The sequence below is a fragment of the Nycticebus coucang genome, chromosome 11, assembly GCF_027406575.1.
Source record: "Nycticebus coucang isolate mNycCou1 chromosome 11, mNycCou1.pri, whole genome shotgun sequence".
Taxonomy (NCBI): domain Eukaryota; kingdom Metazoa; phylum Chordata; class Mammalia; order Primates; family Lorisidae; genus Nycticebus; species Nycticebus coucang.
Window position 1 is genome coordinate 30,570,129 of NC_069790.1, and position 25,390 is coordinate 30,595,518.

Genomic DNA, 25,390 nt, shown 5'->3' on the forward strand with positions numbered 1-25,390 from the left:
GACAACTAAATGCAATGTGGAATTAGGTACTAGATCCAGGAACAGAAAAAGAATATTAGTAGAAACTCTGGTGAAATTTGAGTAAGGTTCCTACCTAGTCAACATAAGTTATTCATTTTTTAAATAAATGTAACATGGTCGTACAAATTAACATGAAGAGAAACTAGGCAAAGGATCTATGAAAATTCTGCATATTACTTCTGCAAGTTTTCTTTACATCTAACTTTCAAAATAAATTTTTTTTAAAAGTATTATAGATATGCATCTTTTAAAGATTTAAATCTAAAAATCCACTTTCTGGCTCAGCGCCCGTAGTGGTTATGGCGCCAGCTACGTACACTGAAGTTGGCAGGTTCAAACCCAGCATGGGCAAGCTAACCAACAACGACAACTGCAACAAATAATAGCCAGGCCTTGTGGCAGGCGCCAGTAGTCCCAGCTACTTGGGAGGCTAAGGCAAGAGAATCGCTTGAGCCCAAGAGATTGAGGTTACTGTTAGCTGTGACTCCACGGCATTCTACCAAGGGCTACATAGTGAAACTCTGTCTGGAAAAAAAAAAAAAAAATCTATTTTCCTAATATCTACTACAAATTAATCCCTAGCAGAGTAACTTTCCAAATGGTCTCAAGATTTACTTTAAAAGTTTAAAGAGAAAAACACAAATACAGTCTGATTAACCAATTAGCTCTACCCTCACATTAGAAATTCTACAAACTAGATATTCAGGGTCTGAGTCCTTAAAAAACAAAAATCTCACTAAAACAATCTACTAAGCTCGGACCCTGTAGCTCAAGTACCTAGAGCACCAGCCACATACACCACAGCTGGTAGGTTTGAATCCAGCCCGGGCTTGCCAAACAACGACAACCACAACCAAAAAGTAGCCGGGCGTTGTGGCAAGCACCTATAGTTCCAGTTATTTGGGAGGCTGAGGCAAAGTAATCGCTTAAGCTCAGGATTTGGAGGTTGCTGTGAGCTGTGATGCCACAGCACTCTACCCAGGGCTACAGCTTGAGGCTCTGTCTCCAAAAATAAAAACAAAAAAATAAAATAATCTACTAAAAAATACAGTTCAAATTCCATTTGAGAAAGATATAATTCTTCAGAACTGCAATTTAAAGCTATCTGTCCAGAAAAAAAATTTTGTAAGATGAATAACACTGAAAATAAACTAGGAAAAAGTAAAAAGCAAACCCTGTATCAAATTTTATAACCCATGACATAAACACTCAGATTATAATAAATAACGTAAGGGTCCATTTAGGAAAACAACCATATTTATGTATTTTTGTTAGTTGTTTTCGATTTTGGATTTCAGGATTTTCACGGCTCATCCAAAAAATGAGCAAAGTGATCTGGGATTGTACTTAAAAGCCCTGTACTTAAAAGTTCTAATACTCCATGACTAAGTTTTCCATGACTGTAACCTGACTTCCTTATATAACAAACAAAAAAGTTTTAGCCAGGCAGAAGCTTTTATTTCTGGATTACAAAATTCAAAATAAAAATTAGTATGACTGAATTTTCAATAACTTGTAACACTTATAGCTTATGCTCAGCTCCTGTGAAAACATTTTTAAAGTATAAACAGAGATAAACTGAAAGCATTTCTTTTTTTACCACATTTCTTTTTTTTTTTTTTTTTTTTTGTAGAGACAGAGTTTCACTTTATCGCCCTCAGTAGAGTGCCGTGGCATAACACTGCTCATAGCAACCTCCAACTCCTGGACTTAGGTGATTCTCTTGCCTCAGACTCCCAAGTAGCTAGGACTACAGGCACCCGCCACAACGCCCGGATATTTTGTTGTTGCAGTTTGGCCTGGGCTGGGTTTGAACCCGCCACCATTGGTATATGGGATCAGCACCCTGCCCACTGAGCCACAGACGCCGCCCTTTTTACCACATTTCAAGTTTTGCTAGTCACTAATAAACAAATGGATTAGTCATAAATTTCATTAACTTGCTTTTTTAAGAGAAAACCAATCACAATAAAAATGACTAGAAATAAACCCACAACTTTTTTTTTTTTTTTGGCCGGGGCTGGGTTTGAACCCGCCACCTCCGGCATATGGGACCGGCACCCTACCCGCTGAGCCACAGGCGCCGCCCTAAACCCACAACTTTTAAGTGGAAAAAAAATTTAAATACAACAAAATCAATTCTAATGCACATACTTAAATTTGATTGTCCATAAATAGGCTAAGTATAAAAGACAAACTACACATGTAATTTATACTATTTCTTTACCCATAAACACATGAGGACCTAAATCTTCACCTATAGTAAGTTTTATCCTCTAAAATATTTGTTTCTTGACATAGAACATAGGAAATTTTTTATATATGCCAAGTTCCATGCAGTCACATTGCAAATTAATGTTAATACCAAAAATTCAGAATAAAATGAAAAAGCTTTTTTGAAAACACATAGATCACCAAAACCCAAAATACTGATGATACTAAACACTGCTAAAGAGGTAGAGCAACAGGAACTCCCATTCACTGCTGGTAGGAATACAAAATGGTATGGTCATTTCGGAAGATAGTTTGGCAGTTTCTTACAAAACTGAACTTTACTCTTACCAAACAATCCAGCAGTTACACTCCCTGGTATTTGCCCAAATGAGCTGAAAACTCATATTCCCCCCCAAACCTGCACGTGAATAACAGTTTGTTCATAACTCCCAAAACTCAGAAGCAATGAAAATGTCCTTTAATAGATAAATGAATAAACCATGATACAAGAGTATTATTCACCAATAAAACGAAATGAGCCTTCAAAGCCACAAAAAAGCATGAGAAGAACCTTAACTGTATATTGCTAACCTAAAGAAGCTAATGTGAAAAGGCTATATACACTGGATGATTACAGTTATATGGTATTTTGGAAATGGCAGAACCACAGAGACAGTAAAAACATCAGTGAGAAGGGAAGGAGAAATGGATAGGTGGAGCTCAGGGAATCTTTAGGAGAACAAAACTATTCTGTAAAATACTACAATAGTAGATACATGTCTTCATACATGTCAAAATCCATAGAACATACTTCACAAAGAGTGAACCCTAACTTAGATGATAATAAGGTATCATTACTGGTTCATCAATTATAACAAATGTATCACACTAAAATAAGGTGTTCAAAGTAAGGGAAACTTGAGGAACTCTGCACTTTTCTGTAAACTTAAAACTGCCCCCCAAAATGTTTACTAATTAGGCTCAGAATACGGGAAAGAGGAAGGGGGAAAGGGAGGGGAGGTGGAGGGGAGAGAGAGAGGGGGGAGGGTGATTGGTAGGATTACACCTACAGTGCATCTTACAAGGGTACATGTGAAACTTAGTAAATGTAGAATATAAATGTCTTAACACAATAACTAAGAAAATGCCAGGAAGGCTATGTTAACCAGTGTGATGAAAATATGTCAAATGGTCTATACAACCAGTGTATAGTACCCCATGATCGCACTAATGTACACAGCTATGATTTAATAAAACGAATAAATAAATAAATAAATGATTAGGCTCAGTGCCAGTTGCTCAGTGGTTAGGGTGCCAGCCACAGAGGCTGATGGGTTCAAACCTGGCTCGGGGCCTGCTAAAAACAATGACAACTTCAACAAAAAAATAGCCAGGCATTATGGCAGGCACCTGTAGTCCAACTACTTGGGAGGCTGTGGCAAGAGAATTGCTTAAGCCCAAGAGTTGGAGGTTGCTGTTGAGTTGTGACATCACAGCACTCTACGAGGGTGACAGAGTGAGACTCTGTCTCAAAAAAAAAAGTCTATTTCTCTTTCCAAAAGGAATGTATTAATTTGCATTCCCACCAGCAATGCAAAAGTGTTCCCTTTTCTCCACATCCACGCCAACATCTCTGGTCTTGGGATTTTGTGATATAGGCTAGTCTCACTGGAGTTAGATGATATCTCAAAGTAGTTTTGATTTGCATTTCTCTGATGATTAAAGATGATGAGCATTTTTTCATATGTCTGAAGGCCGTGTGCCTGTCTTCTTAGATCTGCCATTCAATCCTGTAATCCCTCTACTGGGCATATACCCAGAACACCAAAAATCACACCATAACAAAGATATTTGTACCAGAATGTTTATTGCAGCCCAATTCATAATTGCTAAGTCATGGAAAAAGCCCAAGTGCCCATCGATCCACGAATGGATTAATAAATTGTGGTATACGTACACCATGGAATATTATGCAGCCTTAAAGAAAGATGGAGACTTTACCTCTTTCATGTTTACATGGAAGGAGCTGGATCATATTCTTCTTAGTAAAGTCTCTCAAGAATGGAAGAAAAAGTACCCAATGTACTCACCCTTATTATGAAACTAATGTAGGACCTTCACATGAAAGCTATAACCCAGTTACAACCTAAGAATAGGCAGAAGGGGGAAAGGGAGGGGAGGGAGGGGGAAAGTAGGTGGAGGGAGGGGGATTAATGGGATTACACCTGTGGTGCATCTTACAAGGGTATATGTGAATCCTAGTAAATGTGGAATGTAAAGGTCTTAGCAAAATAACTAAGAAAATGCTATGAAAGCTATGTTAACTAGTGTGATGAAAATGTGTCAAACGATCTATGAACCAAGTATATGGTGCCCCATGATCATATTAATGTACACAGCTATGATTTAATAAAAATTAAAAAGAAGAAAAAAAGTCTATTAATTAAAAAAATTTAAGCCACCTAAAGCCTATTAATCTGATATTAGTTATTTTAAAAGTCTGCTTTGTACATGTCACCAAAATCCAAGACAGACGCCACATGATGCAAAACACATTTTAATTTAGACAAGACCATATCAATTACATAAACTTAACAATAGTTTTTGGAATCTATCTACTATGCCAGTGGCTTCCAAACTTCTACGTATCAGAAGCACCTGTTGATCTTTAAAACATTCCAAAATCTGACTCGGTTCCTGTAGCTCAGCGGCTAGGGTGCCAGCCACCGGCCACATACACCAAGACTGGCAGGTTCAAACTCAGTCTGGGCCTGCCAAACAACAAAGACACTACAACAAAAAAGTAGCAGGTGCCTATAGACCCAGCTATTTGGGAGACTGAGGCAAGAGAATCGCTTAAGCCCAAGAGTTTGAGGTCTACCGAGGGGGACAAAATGAGACTGTCTCAATGAAAAAAAAAAAAAGTTTGGGACTTTTTTTTGTTCTTTTTGTTTTTTTTTTTTTTTTTGAGACAGAGCATCAAGCTGTCGCCCTGGGTAGAGTGTCATGGCATCACAGCTCACGGCAACCTCAAACTCCTGGGCTGAAGTGATTCTCTTGCCTCTGCCTCCCAAGCAGCTGGGACTACAGGCACCCGCCATAATGCCCAGCCATTTTTTGGTTGCAGCTGTCATTGTTCTTTGGCAGGCCTGGGCTTGGATTCGAACCCGCCAGCTCAGGTGTATATAGCTGCCATCTCAGCCGTTCGAGCCACAGGCAAGGAGCCCAGATTTTTTTTTTTTTATTGTGGTAAAAGACAAAGTCTACTATTTCAACCATTTTAAAGTATACAGTTCACTGTCATTAAGTGCATTCATACTGTTAAGCAACCATGGTCACCACAATCCATCTCTAAAACGCTTATTTTTTTTTATTGTTAAATCTAAGCTATGTACATTAGTGCAATCAAGGGGAACAATGTGATGGTTTCATATACAATCTAAAATATTCTCATCAAATTGTTCAACGTAGCCTTCGTGGCATTTTCTTAGTTATTGTATGTAGACATTTGTATTCTGCCTTTAGTAACTTTCGCCTGTACCCATTCTAAGATGCACCGAAGGTGTGGCCCCACCTATTACCCTCCCTCCACCCTAACCTCCCCCCTCCCTTCCCCTTCCTTGGCCCTTTCCCCATAGTCTTGTGCTATAGTTGGGTTATAGTCTTCATGTGAAAGCTATAAATTAGCTTCATAGTAGGGCTGATCACATTGGATACTTTTTCTTCCATTCCTGAGATACTTTGCTAAGGAGAATATGTTCCAGCTCCATCCATGTAAACATGAAAGAGGTAAAGTCTCCATCTTTCTTTAAGGCTGCATAATATTCCATAGGATACATGTAACACAATTTGCTAGTCCATTCGTGGGTTGATGGGCACTTGGGCTTCTTCCATGACTTAGCGATTATGAATTGGGCTGCAGTAAACATTCTGGTACAGATGTCTTTGTTACGTTGTGATTTTTGGTCTTCTGGGTATAAACCTAGTAAAGGAATTATAGGATTGAATGGCAGGTCTATTTTTAGGTCTCTTAAGTATTCTCCAAACATCCTGCCAGAAGGAACGTATTAGTGTGCATTCCCACCAGCAGTGTACAAGTGTGCCCTTTTCTCCACATCCACGCCAGCATCTCTGGTTTTGGAATTTTGTTATGTGGGCTACTCTTACTGGGGTTAGGTGATATCTCAAAGTAGTTTTGATTTGCATTTCTCTGATGATTAAGGATGATGAGCTTTTTTTCATATGTCTGTAGATCGTGCGTCTGTCTTCTTTAGAGAAGTTTCTCTTCAAGTCCCTTGCACACCCTGAGATGGGATCACTTGTTCTTTTCTTCCTAATACGTTTGACTTCTCTGTGGATTATGGTTATTAGACCTTTACGAAAGGCATAACCTGCAAATATTTTCTCCCATTCTGAGGGCTGTCTGCTTGCTTTACTTACGATGTTCTTGGCTGTGCAGAAGCTTTTTAGTGTGATCAGGTCCCAGTAGTGTGTTTTTGATACTGCTTCTATTGCCTGGGGAGTCCTCCTCATAAAATATTCACCCAGGCTGATTCCTTCAACAGTTTTCCCTGCACTTTCTTCAAGTATTTTTATAGTTTCATGTCTTAAGTTTAAATCTTTTATCCAGTGAGAGTCCATCTTAGTTAATGATGAAAGGTGTGGGTCCAGTTTCAATCGTCTGCAGGTTGCCATCCAGTTTACCCAGCACCATTTGTTAAATAGGGAATCTTTTCCCCACTGAATGTTTTTAATTGGCTTGTCAAAGATCAAATAACGGTAAGTAGCTGGATCCATCTCTTGGTTCTCTATTCTGTTCCAGACATCTACTTCTCTGTTTTTGTGCCAGTACCATGCTGTTTTGATCACTATGGATTTATAGTACAGTCTCAGGTCTGGTAGCGTGATTCCTCCTGCTTTGTTTTTATTGCTGAGTAATGTTTTAGTTATTTGAGGTTTTATCTGATTCCATATAAAACAAAGTATTATTTTTTCAACATCTTTGAAGGATGACAATGGAGCTTTAATCGGAATTGCATTAAAATTATATATTGCTTTGGGTAGTATAGACATTTTAACATGTTTAAATGTTGATTCTTCCCAGCCATGAGCATGGTATGTTTTTCCATTTGTTAACATCTTCAGCTATTTCTTAAAGTTTCATAGTTCTCTTTGTAGAGATCTTTCACGTCCTTTGTTAGGTATACTCCCAAATATTTCATCTTCTTTGGTGCTACTGTGAAAGGAATAGAGTCCTTGACTGTTCTTTTAGCTTGGTTATTGTTGGTATATATAAAGGCTACAGATTTATGGGTGTTGATTTTGTAGCCTGAGACATTGCTGTATTCCTTGATCACTTCTAAAAGTTTTGTAGTAGAATCCCTAGTGTTTTCCAGATATACAATCACGTCATCTGTGAAGAGTTAAAGTTTGATCACGTCTGACTTTATGTGGATACCCTTGATCACATTTTCTTCCCTAATTGCAATGGCTAAAACTTCCATTACAATGTTAAAGAGCAATGGAGACAATGGGCAACCTTGCCTGGCTCCTGGTCTAAGTGGAAATGATTTCAATTTAACTCCATTCAATATGATATTGGCTGTGGGTCTGCTGTAGATGGCCTCTATTAGTTTAAGAAATGTGCCTTCTATACCAATTTCCTTAAGTGTTCTGATCATGAAGGGATGCTGGATATAATCAAAAGCTTTTTCTGCATCAACTGAAAGAATCATATGGTCCTTATTTTTTAGTTTGTTGATGTGCTGAATTAATTTATAGATTTACATATATTGAACCAGCCTTGAGACCCTGGGATAAACCCCGCTTGTTCATGGTGTATAATTTTTCTTCATGTGTTGTTGGATTCTGTTTGTTAGGATCTTATTGAGTATTTTAGCATCAATATTCATTAGTGATATTGGTCTATAATTTTCTTTTCTTGTTGGGTCTTTCCCTGGTTTGGGGATCAAGGTGATGTTTGCTTCATAGAATGTGTTGGGTAATATTCCTTCTTTTTCTATATATTGGAAGAGGTTTAGTAATATAGGTACTAGTTCTTCTTTAAAGGTTTGGTAGAATTCTGATGTAAAGTCATCTGGTCCTGGGCTTTTCTTTTTAGGGAAATTTTGTATAGTTGATGCTATTTCTGAACTTGATGTAGGCCTGTTCAACATTTCCACTTGTTCTGGCTAAGTCTTGGTAGGTGGCGTACTTCCAGGTATTGGTCAATTTCTTTCAGATTTTCATATTTTTGAGAGTAGAGTTTCTTGTAGTATTCATTAAGGATTTTTTTAATTTCTGAGGGGTCTGTTGTTATTTCATCGTTACTGTTTCTGATGAAATTAGAGATTTCACTCTTTTTTTCCTGGTTAGGTTGGCCAAAGGATGATCTATTTTATTGATCTTTTCAAAAAACCAACTTTTGGATTTATTGGTCTGTTGTATAATTCTTTTGTTTTCAATTGCGTTTAATTCTACTCTGATTTTGATTATTTCTTTTCTTCTGCTGGCTTTGGGGTTGTAGTGTTCTTCCTTCTCCAATTGCTTGAGATTTTCCATTAAGTTATTGACTTCCTCTCTTTCCGTTTTCTTGAGGAAGGGTTGTAGTGCTATAAATTTCCCTCTTAGGACTGCCTTTGTAGTATCCCAGAGGTTCTGATAATTCGTATCTTGATTATTGTTTTGTTCCAAAAAATCTCGTGTATAACCCATTATCCTTCAGCATGAGGTTGTTTAGCTTCCATGTTTTTGTATGGGTATGCAGGTTCCTCTTATTGAGTTCAACTTTTATTCCATGATGGTCTGAGACGATGCAAGGAATAATTTCTATTTTTTTAAATTTGCTGAGGTTAGATTTGTGGCCTAGGATGTGGTCGTATTTGGAGTATGTTCCGTGGGCTGATGAGAAGAATGTGTATTCAGTTTTGCTGGGATGAAATGTTCTGTAGATGTCTGTTAGGTCAGATGTTGAATGGTTAAGTTTAAATCTAAAATTTCTTTGCTTAGCTTTCTTTTTGGAGGATCTATCCAGCACTGCTAAAGGGGTGTTAAAATCTCCAACTACTATGCAACTGGAGGAAATCAAGTTGCTCACGTCTGTTAGAGTTTCTCTTATAAATTGAGGTGCGTTCTGGTTGGGTGCATAAATATTAATAATTGAGATCTCATCATATTGAGTATTACCTTTAACAAATATGAAGTGTCCATCCTTATCCTTCCTTATTTCAGTTGGTTTAAAGCCTATCGCGTCTGCAAATAGGATAGCAATGCTTGCTTTTTTCTGCTTTCCATTTGCCTGGAGTATAGATGACCATCCCTTCGCCTTGAGTCTATATTTGTCTTTTAATGTCAGATTTGATTCTTGTAGCAGCAGATATCTGGCTTGAGTTTTTGTATCTAGTCAGCCAACTTGTGCCTCTTTAGAGGATAATTTAAACCATTCACATTAATTGGGAATATTGATAAGCCTTTCGAGAGTCCAGTGGACATTTTTAATCCTTTTACAACTGTGGAAGTTGGAATTTGATCAGAATTTTCTGGGGGGTTTACTCTTGTGGTGGAGGGTTACGCTGGTCTTTATGGAGGATAGGTCTGAGAATATCCTGGAGAACTGGTTTAGTTATGGCAAATTTCTTCAACATGTGAATGTCATTGAAGTACTTAATTTCTCCGTCATAAATGAAACTCAGTTTAGCTGGGTACAGGATCCTAGATTGAAAGTTATTTTGTTTTAGGCGATTAAAAGTCGATGACCATCCTCTTCTAGCTTGAAAGGTTTCAGCAGAGAGATCTGCAGTTATTCTAATATTCTTAACCTTGTAGGTGATGGTTTTCTTTCGTCTGGCTGCTTTCAGAAATTTTCTTCTTCATATTAACTTTAGTGAAATTGATTATGATGTGTCTGGGGGATGTCTTATTTTTGTTGAGTTGTGCTGGGGTTCTGAAACTAACTGCTATCTGAATTTCAGAATCTCTTGGCATGTGTGGAAAGTTCTCCTTCATAATCTCATGGAGAAGAGACTCTGTGCCTTGTGAAGTCACTTCATCACTTTCGGGGATCCCTGTAAGACGAATATTGGTTTTCTTCGAATTATCCCAGAGCTCTCTGAGAGAGTGATGTTTTTGCTCTTCATTTCTCTTCCTCTTTGAGAGTTTGGGAGCGTTCAAAAGCTTTGCCTTCAATGTCAGAAATACTTTCTTCTGCTTGCTCCATTCTATTGCTGAGGGATTCTACTGTGTTTCTCAGATCTTTGAGGGCTGCAACTTCTTGTCTCAATGTGTCAATATCTTTGGTCATTTGGTCTTTGAATTCGTTGAATTCTTGAGATATCTTTTGGGTTACTGCTTGGAATTCTAATTCGATTTTATTTGCTATCCAGATTCTGAATTCGATTTCTGATATCTCTGCTATTTGTTTGTGCATGGGATCTTGTGCTGTGTCTGCCCCATTGATCCTTGGGGGAATTGATCTACTCTGATTATTCATATTGCCAGAGTTTTTCTGTTGATTTCACCTCATGATTGTTTTTCACTGTTGCCTCTGGCAGTCCCCAGAGTTGGGGAGGTGTCTCTCCAAAATTAGACCCCAGCGGGATCACTCTATTCTTACTGGATCTTTGTAGGGAATGACCATGTGTAGTTCCTCTGTGGCTGCCCCAGCTAGGGAGTTCTGGTTGTGGAAGCAGCTCCGGAGAGTGACACACCCAGATCCAGCAAGAGGGCGGGAGGTGGTACGCACGGTTCTGGGAGTGCCTGGCGCCCAGTGAGTTTGGAACAGAGAGCCCAAGACTCCAGCAGTCTCTGGCCAGGAGAAGGGCTCTGTGCAGAGGCAGGGAGGTCTCTGGAGGGCACGCAGCTACCAGTGTCCCTGGCCAGAGGAGTAGGCCGGTGTGTAGACAGGGAGGGTACAGGAGAGAGGAAGGACACGGGGTTGTGCAGTTCTTGTAGTTCGTGGTCAGCGCATGCGGAGGCCAGGCGGGCGCAGCTCTTATGGAGGTCCGGGCGGTGCCACACCCAAGAGTTTGAGATTGCTATGAGCTGTGACGCCACGGCACTCTACCCAGGGCAACAGCCCAAGGCTCCAGTGTGCCAAAACCAGTCTCGCTCTGCCCCTGAGGGTTAAGGCTGTAAGGCAGCTCAGTCCCCGCCTTTAGGCTGCTCAGTCACTAGGTTACTAGCTCCCGCCCAATCCTTGTTCTGCAACCCTGAGGGCGGAGCTTGCCAGGGCAGTTCTCTCACAATGGCTCCCTGCTGCCCAAAGCCGAATAGTATTAGCTCCATCCGGCTCAGCGGCTCAGGCTGGGGCCTTAGACAAGTTCTCCACACTCCTGCTCAAGCTCTCCCCAAGGCAGTTCAACTGAGGGCCAAGTCCCAAAACACCGAAACAGTTCACAGGTAAGGCCTTTCCGGTTTGCAGTCTCACTGCTGCTTGTGCTTACAGTTGCTGGCGGGATTAGGTCGATCGAACACACGCAACCACTTGCCAGTTTTCCACTGTTTTTGTCCTCCTCTTGGGGTCCAGAAGTCCCTTACCCACTCCCTGTATCCTCAAAGGGATGATTCTAGGCAGATCCCACCAACCAGAGATGCCTGGAGTCTTATCTCCCCCAGACTCACCATGCCCAGTTGCAGGGAAGCTGTAACTCAGCCGCCGTCTTGCTCCACCCCCTCCTCTAAAACGCTTTTGATCTTGCAAAACTGAAACTTAATACCTATTGAACAATAACTGCCCATTTCTCCATTCAGGGAACCTGAAGGCCCTCGCAACCACAATTCTACTTTCTGTGGCTATCCGTTTGTTACTCTAAATGCTTGATATAAGTAGAATCACACAGTATTTCTTTTTGTGATTGGCTTGACTTAGCATACTGTCCTCAAGTATGTTAAGGCAGGTGTCAGAATTACCAGAATAAGAGGTAATTTTTGAAAATCTGTATATAATGCCAATCTAAGACAACAATTTTATATTTTTATAGAAGCTTTTATATGACAAAAGTAATGTAACTATAAATCCTATTAATCACCTTTGTAGTTTCCTTTTCATCTAGATTATTTCCCTTACATATTATTTGTAACAGTGTTCTAGTATCAGTAATAGCACTATTTTCTCATTTGAAAAAAAATAAATAAATCACCAAAAATAAAGATCTAGAAAGAAATCCATTGTCTTCAGTAAAAGTTAAGATAAAGTTTTAGGTTCAAAGACCGTAGCACAATGGTTATGGCGCCGGCCACAAGCACAGAGGCTAGTGGGTTCAAACCCAGCTCGGGCCAGCTAAACAACAATGACTGCAACAAAAAAAGAGCTAGGCATTGTGGCGGGTGACTAGTCCCAGCTACTCAGGAGGCTGAGGCAAGAGAATGGCTTAAGCCCAAGAGTTTGAGGTTGCCGTGACAACACAGCACTCTACCGAGGGTGACATAATAAAACTCTGTCTCAAAAAAAAGAAAAAAAAAAAAAAAAAAAGATAAAAAAGTTTTAAATTACTATATATGTAATCACGTATCACGATTTATGATACCATGTGGTCTGTACTAGGTATTTATATTCTTATAATTTTTGCTAAACAAAAATGCTAATTCAACTTGGTGTCCTGAACATGCCAGATCATACAATGGAATACAACATTTTTAATGGAAATAAAGCATCTAGTTTCATCAAGTTCTGCAGTTTCCGGTGCTTACCTTGAAATGCTAATACACAATTGACTGTTGATCCTTCTACGTAATGTTCAGGCATAGGGGACCATAAAAACGTGTAATAATCACGAGCAGTACTCCACCCAACCTAGAGGAAAATAACCAAAAAAGGAAAGTAAATAATTTAATATTAGGCTGATGCAGCCTATTGTTTTCTACAGTAGCCTAAATAAAGTTAAAACATTAATTACATAAGTTTACAAATTACAAGCATTTTAACCACCATGTCAATTTATTAAGCTATAGCCTAATGCTATAAAAATCTACATAAATTAAATACCAGAGTTTTTCTAATGTACATTAAAACACAATTTGCTATTCATCTTCTCAAGGATAATCTTGACTAAATACAAAATGTATATGATTAAATATAAATCTTCTGTTTTGCTTAAAATGATTTCACGACACATAGATTTTTTTTAATTTTATTATTTTATATCTCAAAAATTAAAGTTGCTTGCTTTATTTTATTGAGACACCCGAAAATCCACTAAATTTTACTAAATTCATTAATCCCTCATCTTAGCAAGTCTTGCTAAGATTACAGCCAAGTTGTAAATTTTGTAAAAAGGCCTGTAGCATCAAGATTCTTGTATATACACAAATGGACCACTTATGCCTCGCCTACTGCTAAAACATTTCAACATGAATATATATATATCTCAACATGAACATATACATTACATATCTCAATCTGTATTTTGCAGATGAATTGTACCATGTTAAATATTGAAGATTAAAGATGTTTAAAATAGGTACCAAGATATCCATTTGCTAGTAATATAACAAGAAATTATGCATCAGCTACAAAGTTAGATTATGTGTTTTATGATTCTGACTGGTGAACGATTATAAAAAACAGAACACTGAAGCTGGAAGTTCAGTTACCTTTGGTCTCTAAAGGAATGGATAAAACTACAGGCTACAACCCAATAGAAAGCAATAAAATAAATTCAGTAGCTCATGACTAACATATTTTTTTTAATTATACACAAGAGAAAGTATGAAAGGCTACTCATGGTGGTGGCGCATGCCTATAGTTCCAGCTACTCAGGCAACTGAGGCAAGAGGATCACTTAAGCCCAAGAATTTGAGGTTGCCATGAGCTCTGACGCTATGACATTCCACCCAGGGTAACAAAGACACGGTCTCAAAAACAGAAAGTGTGAAAGTACATTATTAAGGTTAAGTGTTGTTTCATGCAAATTTATTTCGTGCGTTTGCATCCAACTTTACTAGCATGAATCACATAATTTATCTTTTTGTGAGTTATGGTCGAAAACACTTGACACTATTCATCTCTACAGAAAAAAAGCTTGAGGAATCAGTGAAGTGATTTACCTCACTTGTCTGAGCCTCAGTTTTTTCTCTTACAGTTGTTAGAAGTTGAGGAACCAAAAAGCAGCACTTAAAGTGCCTGACCCATGGTGAAGCACTCCAGAAGTGGTAGTTCTCTTAAATGCTAAGTATAAGTTCTTATAAATCTATATTAGATGAAATCATCCCTATAAAGTATTTAGCACAGTCTTGATCATATATGTGCTTGTCGAATGTTACCACTCATTCACACCCAAGGACACACAGTCTAACAGAGACACTGGTTTTGACTTTATGAGCGTCCCTCACTTCATATCCCCTAATGCTATTACTTCCCAAAGAAGGGTTCATCTGAAGTTTTCCCCTAACAGAAATATCTAATACGAAGCATATCCTGTACTCTTTGTCCCTATTGAAACGCTACCTAGAGTTACATTTTTCTTGGGGAAAAAAAACTCTCCCTGCAGCAGATGATCAAGACAGGGGCTGACGTTGCCATTTATTTATGATAGCTAATGCACAAAACTGCTAACTTCACAATTATTGAAAGTATCTGATTCACACAGCACTGGGAGCTGTACAAATTAGGAAACGGGCAAAAGGCTAATAGATAGCAGTCAGAATTTTGAACATAAAGTTCAAGTTCTTAACCATCCACCTCAACCCACAATATACAGTCTAAAAAGCCTTTGTGAGAACTCCAAAAACAATTAAGTTGTAGTACTCCAGGCAGGCTAATGAGTAAGAAAAGCCATTCGCAATAACCACAACAACCCTTCCCTGAACCCAGCACAACTAAGCAGGATTAGGAGGAAGAGTTCAGTTTGCACCTTCTCTCTTGAAAGGAAAGAGAAGAGGACTTGCACCCAACATTTTTTTTTTTTTTTTTTTTTTTGGCACACCCAACATTCTATTCAGTCTTTTCAGTGGACTGCCCAAGAAGCACATTTCTGCCTTACCTGTCTTGGCGTGCTGACAAAGAACTAGCATACTTTGGCTGCCTAAAGGCTGGGGAGAAAAAAAGGACTGTTCAACAGCAAACCGCAGCACCAGAGAACCTGCAGTACCAAAGACAGACACCAGAGGGAGTAAGAGAAAACAAGTTCCTGAAAGAAGAATTAGTAAATCTAATTGGGAAATTACATAAAAAAATTCTCATAAAAGATTAAGAGGCCCCCAGAATCTCCAGCCAGGCTTTCTGGTGAAGTTCTTCCTTATACACAGCCAGTCTGTAAAAGCTGAGAGAGGTGGCTGTTATGTTCAATGTACAAAACAGCAAAAAATAAAGACAAACAGAAATACAGGCCAATGAAGGGAACAAAATGAATGTCGATAAACCAGCCCTAAAGAAACGGAGATCAATGAATTACCTGACAAAGAATTCAAAACAACTATCTGAAATAAGCTCCATGCACTACAAAAGAACACAGATAACCAACCAACCAACCAAATCAGGAAAACAGATGGAAAAAATGAAGATACCAAGAAAAAGAAACTTAAAAAGAAAAACAGAAATTATAGAGATGAAGAATAACTGAACTGAAAATTCACAAAAGGGGTTCAACAGATGACTTAGTCAGATAGAATAAAACATAAGTAAGCCTGACAGGTTATTTGAAATTATCAAGTCAAAAAAAAAAAAAAAACAAAAAAGAAATTATCAAGTCAGATGAACAGAAAGAAAAAAAGAATGAAGCAAAGTAAAGCTTAAGGAACATGTGGAACAGCATCAAGCCCAACAATACAAGCATAATGACAAAGAGAAAAAGAGGGAGAGAGCTTATTTGTAGAAATAACAGCCAAAAACTTCCCTAATCTGAGAAAGGAAATGGACAAAGAAGCTCAAACTACAACTAGTATTATCCCAAAGAAGCCCATGCCAAGACACACTATAGTCAAACTATCAAAAGTCAAGAGAAAAACTTGGAAAAAGAAAAAGAAAAATGATTTATCACCCAAAAAGAACTCTCACAGGACAGAGCTGCAGCTCTCTTAGCATAAACATTACAGTCAGTTAAGGTAACTTAAGTCCCTGTTAATTCTGGCATAAAAAAGACAAGAGAATAATTAGATGATTATTAGATGATCATCAGGACTACTTATAGGCCAGGTAAAGTGGCTCACACCTGTACGCCTAGCACTCTGGGAGGCCAAAACAGGTAGATTGCTTGAGCTCAGGACTTCTGGACCAGCTTGAGCAAGAGCAAAACCCGTCTCTTAAAAAATATAGCCAGACATTGTAGTGGGCGCCTATAGTCCCAGCTACTTTGGAGGCTGAGGCAAGAGGATAGCTTGAGCCCAAGAGTTTGAGGTTGCTGTGAGCTATGATGCCACTGCACTCTACCAAGGGTGAGAAAGTGAGAATGTGTCTCAAAAAAAGAAAAAAATTTAACAAATTGGTAAACCTTTTCTAGATGAACTAAGAAAAAAAGACCCAAGTATCGAAAATCAGAAATAAGGCTCGGCACCCATAGCACAGTGGTTATGGCACCAGCCACATACACCAAGGCTGGTGGGTTCAAACCTGGCCCCGGGCCAGCTAAACAACAGTGACAACTGCCAAAAAAAAAGCTGGGTGTTGTGGTGGGCACCTGTAGCCCCAGCTACTTGGGAGGCTCAGGCAAGAGACTCGCTTAAGCCCAGGAGTTTGAGGTTGCTATGAGCTGTGATTCCATAGCACTCTACCGAGGGTAACATAGTGAGAGACTAAATCTCAGGAAAAAAAAAAAAATCAGAAATGAAAGAACAGACCTTAAACTTAATGCCAGAGAAACAAAAAGGATAAGAGACTACTATGAGCCGGGCACAGCAGCTCACGTCTCTAATCCCAGCACTCTGGGAGGCTGAGGCGGGTGGATTATTTGAGCTCACGAGTTCAGAAACAAGCCTGAGCAAAAAGCAAGACCCCGTCTCTCTACTAAAAATAGAAAAACTGGAGCAAGAGGATTGCTTGAGCCCAAGTTGGAGGTTGCTATGAGCTATGACGCTATGGTACTCTATCCAGGGAGACAGCTTAAGTCTCTGTCTCAAAAAAAAAAAAAAAAAAAAACAGAGACTACTCTGAATAGGCTATACCAGCCAATTGGATAACAGAGTAAATTTCTAGAACCAAACAACAATCATTCATGAAGAAATGAAAAATCTGAAATGTGTAACCACTAAAGAGATTGAATCAGTAATCAAAAACTTCCCAACAGGCTCAGTGCCTATAGCTCAGTGTCTAGGGCATCAGCCACATACACCGGAGGTGGTGGGTTCGAATCCAGCCCGGGGGCTGCCAAACACCAGTGACGACTGCAACAACAAAAAAATAGCCGGGTGTTGTGGCAGGCACTGTGGTAGTCCCAGCTACTTGGGAGGCTGAGGTAAGAGAATCACTTAAGCCCAAGAGTTTGAGGTTGCTATGAGCTGTGAGAATTTCACTCAGAATTTTGAGTGAAATTCTGTCTCAAAAAAAATAAACCAAAAAAAAGGCTCCCAACAAACAAGAGTCAAGGACCAGATCATGTCACTAAGGAATTCTAAACTGGATTCAAAACTGGAAATGAAGAAGTAGATTTATCTGTCCACACACACACACTATTCAATACTAATATGAAGTCCTTAGTAAAACTTACACCCACACAAGAGAAAAACTCAAAAGAAGGGAGGAGGATTGATGTGCTCTCACTTAATGGGCACAATGTAAGGGTATATGGCACACCTCCTGGGTATACTAATCCTTCATCATCTGTCCAAACAAGTTGAAAAGAGGGGAACATTTCCAAATGCATTTTATGAGGCCAATATTACCTTCATTACCAAATGAAATATAGATGCTATGTGAAAACTACAGACCAATAAATATCCCTAATGAATACTGATGCAGAAATTCTCAACAAAATACAAGCAAACCAAACACAATAGCACATTAAAATATATATAGTGATCAAGTAAGATCTACTCCTGGTATGAAAAGATAGTTCAACATATGAAAAGTCTAATAACATTACAATAACAGAAAAAAAGGACAAAAAACACACAATCATCTCAGTTGATACAGAAAAAGAATTTGACAGAATTCAGTACCCTTTCATGACATAAACACTCAACAAATTAGGAATAGAGGAGACTGCCTCAATATAACAAAGGACATACATGAAGGGTTCACAGCTAACATTATACTAAATGATAAAAAACAAAGTTTCCCTCTAAGATCAGGAACAAGTCAAGAATGCTACTCTCATCATTTCTATTCAATATAGTACTGGTAGTCCTGGGCAGAGCAATTAGGCAAGAAAAAGACAAGACATCAGAACTGGAAATGAAGAAGTAGATTTACCTGTCCACACACAAACAAAAACACGTTTAGAATAAATGGGTTCAGGCAGCACCCATAGCTCTGTGGGTAGGGCACCAGCCACAGGGTGGCGGGTTCGAATCCGCCCCAGGCCAACTAAAGCAACAATGACAACTGCAACCAAAAAATAGCTGGGCATTGTGGCAGGCACCTGTAGTCTCAGCTACTTGAGAGGCTGAGGCAAGAGAATCACTTACACCCAAGAGTTTGAGGTTGCTGTGAGCTGTGGTGCCATAGCACTCTACTCAGGGCAACAGATTGAGAATCTGTCTCAAAAAAATAAATAAATAATGGGTTCGGCAAAGTTGCAGGATAATCGACATGCAAAAATGAGTTACATTTTAATACACTAACAATGAACAATCCAAAGAAAAATAATTGCATGTGTAAGTCAACCAAAGAAGAGACTTGCACACAGAAAACTACGTAACACTTCAAAAGAAATCAAAGATACCGATAAAAGGAAAGACATCCCATATTCATGGATTAGAAGACTAAATATTGTTAACATATCAATACTATCCAAAAATGATCTAGAGATTCAATGCAATTCCTATTAAATTCCCAATGGCACTTTTTTCAGAAAAAGGAAAAAAATCCTAAAATTTATATGGAATTTAAAAGGATCCTAAATAGCCAAAACAATCTTAAGAAAAAGGTAACTGGAGACCTCAAGCTTCCTGATCTCAACATAAAGCTCTAAGAATCAAAACAGTATGCGGTATATGGATAGCATGAAATATTATTCAGCCATAAAAAATGGAGACTTTACATCTTTTATATTAACCCTGGACAGACTTGGAGAACATTCTCTTTAGTAAAGTATCACAAGAATGGAAAAGTATCCAGTGTATTCAATACTAATGTGAAGTCCTTAGTAAAACTTACACCCACACAAGAGAAAAACTCAAAAGAAGGGAGGAGAATTGGTGTGTTCTCACCTAATGGGCACAATGTAAGGGTATACGGCACATCTCCTGGGTGAGGGGGACAACTACAACAGGGATCTTACCTAACAAACCCAAACCTGTAACCTAATTGTTCGTACCCAAATATTAATCTGAAATAAAAGAAAAACAAAGATCCTGTCTCTTGAAAAATAAAATCAGTAATTTCCTTTGTATTAAAAAAAAAAATTAGCAGGGCATGGTGGTATATGCCTGTAGTCTCAGCTACTTGAGAAGGTGAGATAGGAGGATGGCTTGAACCCAAGAGTTGGAGGTTACAGTGAGCTATGAGCTATGGTCACATCACTAACCTAGTTGCATTCTAACCTAGGCAACAAGAGTGAGATCCTGTCTCATTAAAAAAAAAAAGACATGCCATATGCCAGCTACATTCAAAATACATGCATTTGGGGCAGCACCTGTGGCTCAGTGAGTAGGACACCAGCCCCATATACCATGGGTGGCGGGTTTGAACCCGGCCCGGCCAAACTGCAAAAAAAAATAGCTGGGCATTGTGGTGGGCACCTGTAGCCCCAGCTACTCGGGAGGCTGAGACAAGAGAATCGCCTAAGCCCAAGAGCTGGAGGTTGTGGTGAGCTGTGACACCACAGCACTCTACCAAGGGCAACAAAGTGAGATTCTGTCCCTTAAAAAAAATGCATTTGAAAAAAGACGGGAAGTCTCCTTCCATTAATAAAAAACAAGACTGGAAGGAAACACTTGAAACATTAAAAGTACTAACCACTATTATTTAGATAAGGATATATTTGGACAGTGAGACCGTTGGTCATGCTAATTTTATCTTTTATATTTTCTGTATTTTCCAAACTTTTTAAGCATACAATTATTTTTACAACCAGAGAACATTTTTTAAAAATAGAAAATGACTGGAATGAGACAGGACTGGAAGCCAAAGCAAAAAAAAAAAAAAAAGGAGAAACAAGGAACAAAGAAACAAAAGTTTGAAACAAGATATTCAAGCATAAAAATCATTGTTTAGTCCACTTTCCATACCAACCAACTTAAGGTTTTGATGTGGTTGGCAGCATGATGCAATAAAAACAGTGCCTTACGGGGAGGGTTTTATTTGCCTAGTCCAGGATATGTTGCCATTAATCAGCTATGTGACTTTGTACACATCACATAACTACTCTGTACTCTCAATTTCCTCAACTAACTAGTATGAAACATGAAAACTCTAAGACTCCTAAAGTTTAAAAAAAAAAAAAAAATTCCTGGACCTTTAGATTACTACAGTAGTCCTCCTCTAGCCGAAGTTTCACCTTCCATGGTTTGATAATAGTTACCTGCAATCAACCAAGGTCTGAAAGGAACTACAGTATAATAAAATACTCTGAGAGAGAAACGGCATTCACATAACTTACTACGGTATACTGTCGTAACTGTTTTATCATTAGTTACTGTTGTTAATCTTTTAGTGTGACTAATATATACACACAAACACACAGGGGTTTGGTACTGTTCGCAGTTTCCAGCATCCACTGGGGGTCTTTAATCATCAAGTAATTTAATTTGTAACTACGCGTTAATCTAAATGTAAATAATTTCCTTATGCTTATATACTTAGACCAAATTCATAAACATAAAAGAAATAAAACTCCACTACAATGTGCCACATTATTTTATTGCAGCTAATGTTGGGTTTAATAATAACAATATGGGCTCAGCGCCCATAACACATAGGGCACCAGCCACATACACCAAAGTTGGCAGGTTCGAACCCAGCCTGAAGCAGCTAAAACAACAATGGCAACTGCAACAACAACAAAAAATAGCTGGGCATTGTGGTGGGCGCCTGTAGTCCCAGCTACTTTGAGGCTGAAGCAAGAGGATTGCTTAAGCCCAAGAGTTTGAGGTTGCTGTGAACTGTGACACCACAGCACTCTACTGAGGGTGACATAGTGGGACTCTGTCTCAAAAAATAACAACAACAACAACAATATGGCATCACATGTAGTTCTAAATTTTTTTCTGTGATTTTAGTTCAACTCTGTCACTGTAGGAAATGCATGTTGAACTTACTAGCAACTCTGTTGCTAATTCTGAATAATCAGATCTCTCACTTAGCCAAATAGCCAAAGAACGAATCATGAATGCCAGTTCACATGATGTTCAAATGTCAGCTCCAGCATTTAATGGATAACCTTGAACAAGTCACTTTACTCTCTGGACCTCAGTTTCCTCATCTGTAAAATGGGGAGTATAATGCTCAAAATGAAAAACGTATGCACATCTGGTAATAAAAATGGTTATCAGTTTATTTCAGTTATAATGAAAACTAATCAATACTGGAGGACATGGAGTTAAAAAAAAAAAACCAAAAAAAAAACCTCAACCCAATCTATATCCTTTATCTGGCTTCTTTCATTTCCCTAGTCAGCCATTTCAATAACCCAATAGTATCCTTCATCCTCTTAACTCCCCTTCCCAATTTCACCCTTCTCCAACACTCAATCTGGATATCCACTTTTTTCACTCTAGACCCACAATTCTGGGTGCTGAACATTTCTGGAGAAAGTCATAAAACAGCTGCCTAGTAATCTCTTGATTAACCTACCCTAATTCCCTTTGATATTATTCACAACATCATGGCACTGAGGTGCCATGGAATGAGTTCCAGTCCCAACTCAAATAACTGTTGACATAGCCTATGAATTCTACTTCTGGATTAATACCTACAATTAATTTCCTTCTCCACTTGAGGTCTTCATTATCTATACAGAAAATTAAGATAGTCTAAAGATCTCTGTACCTCCATACTCTTTAAATCCAAATTTATCTTTCTCAATACTAGAAGATTAAAGTTTACTACTCCTTATTTAAAAACTACTCCTCAAAACAACCCACAATGTGATCCAAAATGACCTTTTCCATTCATCTTCTAAAACTGATACCTCTCCCAGGCAAATCAAATTCCTTAACACTTTCTCAAACACTCCACACGCTTTCCCACCTTCATTTCCCTGCCCTTACAATTACCATACAAGCACACTCTCCTTTGCCTGCCACCTTTCAATATAATATCTATCCAAATTATTCTGCAGGGCAATTTGCAGTACACACAAATGTTTAAAAACATACTATGCCATAAACATGGTGATTCCACTTCCAAGAACTTACCCTGCAAAAAAGTAGATAAAAACAGATAACAGAGATAATAGGTATTATTTAATGGTAAGCATTTAGCAAAAACAATGAAAATGTATCAATACTATGTGTGTATAATGTAGAGCCGCTATAGTTGATCACCTCCCTAAACTGACCTAAGTTTCATAGACCAAACATGTACCATATATACAAATCAGTACAGTAGGGCTACTTCCTAAAGTCAACCACCTCCATATGTTGACCAATTTATTATAGTCTCTTGGGCTGTCAACTTACGTAGGTTCTACTATATCAGTTTGTATTTCTATCTATGTATCAATATATTAATAGTGCTTATCACTAGGTAACAGTGTTAAGGATAAATTATTTTCTTCATGGAGCTTTCTTGAATTATCTGAAATATTTACTCCATGCTTCATCTTCCTATTTTTTAAAGTATTATCCCAGCAAAAAAAGATTCAAAGTATTCTATATGAGATTTATTCCTTAGAGAAAAGTTAAAGTCCTTGGGGTATACAAGGAAAGAGGAATAATTTAGCATTATAAAAGCAAAATAATAGGCTCGGCACCTGTAGCACAGTGGTTACGGCGCCAGCCACATACACCAAGGGTGGAGGGTTCGACCCCAGCCCAGGCCAGCTGAACAACTACAACTAGAAAATAGCTGGGCATTGTGGCAGGCACCTGTAGTCCCAGATATTTGGGAGGCTGAGGCAAGAGAATCACCTAAGCCCAAGGGTTTGAGGTTGCTGTGAGCTGTGACACTACGGCACTCTACCAAGGGTGACATAGTAAGACTTTGTCTCAAAAAAAAAAAAAAAAGAAAAGAAAGAAAGTGAATAATAAGCAGCAGGAATGACAAGAAATGATGTCAGAAATTAAATCTTACACAGGAGCCTTACAGGACACACTAAGTTATTTGGTCTTGCCATTACTCCATAAATGATATCGAACCAATGGAGGGTTTCAAATAAGTAGTAAAAAAAAAAAAAGTGGTCAAATCTGTCATTTTAAATTATAGTTTAAAAAACAGAGGTACAGAGGCAAGAAAGAAAGCAGAGAATATAGGTGACCTATTCTCAATAGGTCTTAAAAAGAAATAAGAAGGGCATCAACAGTAATACTAAGGACTTGGAAATATGAAAGCAGTACAATGGGCAGAACTGGTGTGTACCTGGACTTGAAGGAAGAAGTTATAGACTTCGGGCTTAGATGAAAAGCCAGTAACAAAAGATTAAAAAATACACTAAACAAGTAATCTGAAGAAAAAAGGTAAAGATTCATGTTCTTGAAATATAATTTCAACCTACACATATACAAAGACTTCTCACTGCCCTTAACAGTCTATAAATTGTTTAGTTTAGCCTAACACTGAAGGTCTTCCACAGACTGAAATGTAACTCCAATCTCATCTCCCAAAACTTACATAAAATGAAGTTTACATTCTAATTAAATGGTCTTAATGTAACATTCTACATCTATGTCTTTGGTTATATAGTTGAGTATATCTCTTATCTGAACTGCATGGGATCAAAAGTGTTTTGGATATCAAATTTTGTTGTATTTTAGGAATATTTGCATTATACCAACAGTTGAAAATCACAAATCCAAAATGCAAATACTCCACAGAGTGGGTAGAGTAAAATAGCCAAATATATACCTCCAGCAATTGTCTCGCCAAATGAACACCAAATTCAACGATCTAAGCCCAAAAGCAAACACATTCAGAAGAACCACAAATCAGGTGAGCAATCATACTACCTGGCTTTAATATTATAGCAAGAAAAGAGGCACTGAAGAGGGCAGAAAAAACCATCTGGCATAGCATACAACACCCTACCGTATCATTCGGCAATCCTGGCTTCAGGACACCAGGTGGAAAGAAAACCTATGAGATGTAGAGAGAGAGTGAAGTGATTGAAACCTAGGGCCACCTCGGCACAGGGCAAAAATCTGCCAGTGTCTACATAGGGAACATTTAAACCAGGGTAGCCAGACAGAAATCTTCCATCCCGTGTCCCAAGTTCCAGCTACCCCCTTAACTGGCTGATGAAAAGCAGTCTGGAGCATAAATTCCAAAAACAGGACTCAAAGGCTTCAGCCCTTGGGAAAATCCTATGCTGGCTCAGAACTAGGGGACTCTGGGTGCAAGTGACCCAGTGAGACATCAGCAGCGGTACGCAAAGCAACCCCTATGTCACCCGTCGCCCAACTACAGGCAATTCGAGTCAGGGAGTCTTCTCCCACTTGGGGAAAGTGAAGGGAAGGGAAAAGTTCAGAGCACTTTGTTCTGCAACTTAAGTACCAGCACAGCCAGAGTAAGATAAAGCACTAAGCAGATTTCTGAAGCCCCTAAGTCCAGACCTTAGTTCCTAGAAGGAGGACATCTGTTGCATTAAAGAATCCAGTTCTGGGAGCATTCACTACCCACTTATTACAGAATTCTTGGGCTTCGAATAAACATCAGAAGTAGTCAGGCAACATTCACCACAGGCATTGGGAGAGGCTTCAGACATGAACTGATGCAGGTGGCCACAAGAGAGTGCCCATTGGTACTTCTCCCCCAACTTCAGCAGCCCAGCACAGTATAAGGGAAGAGAGTGCAAGACTTTCCCTGGTAATCCAGGGAATTCACCCATATCTTACCAAGTCCACTAAGGCAGTATCAGCAGGAGTCTGCAAGAGTCACAGCATTAACGGATTTGGGGTGCCCCTAGTGTTG

General features: G+C 38.7%; 1 protein-coding gene across 2 annotated transcripts in view; it reads right to left on the reverse strand.

Moving 5' to 3' along the window:
• Positions 1-25,390, reverse strand: part of TAX1BP1 (Tax1 binding protein 1) — a 116,963-nt gene that overhangs the window by 72,868 nt on the left and 18,705 nt on the right. For both annotated transcript variants that reach the window (XM_053608444.1, XM_053608445.1), the window contains exon 3: positions 12,922-13,024. In XM_053608444.1, coding sequence (XP_053464419.1) covers positions 12,922-13,024 — 103 coding nt within the window. The remainder of the gene's footprint in view (positions 1-12,921; positions 13,025-25,390) is intronic.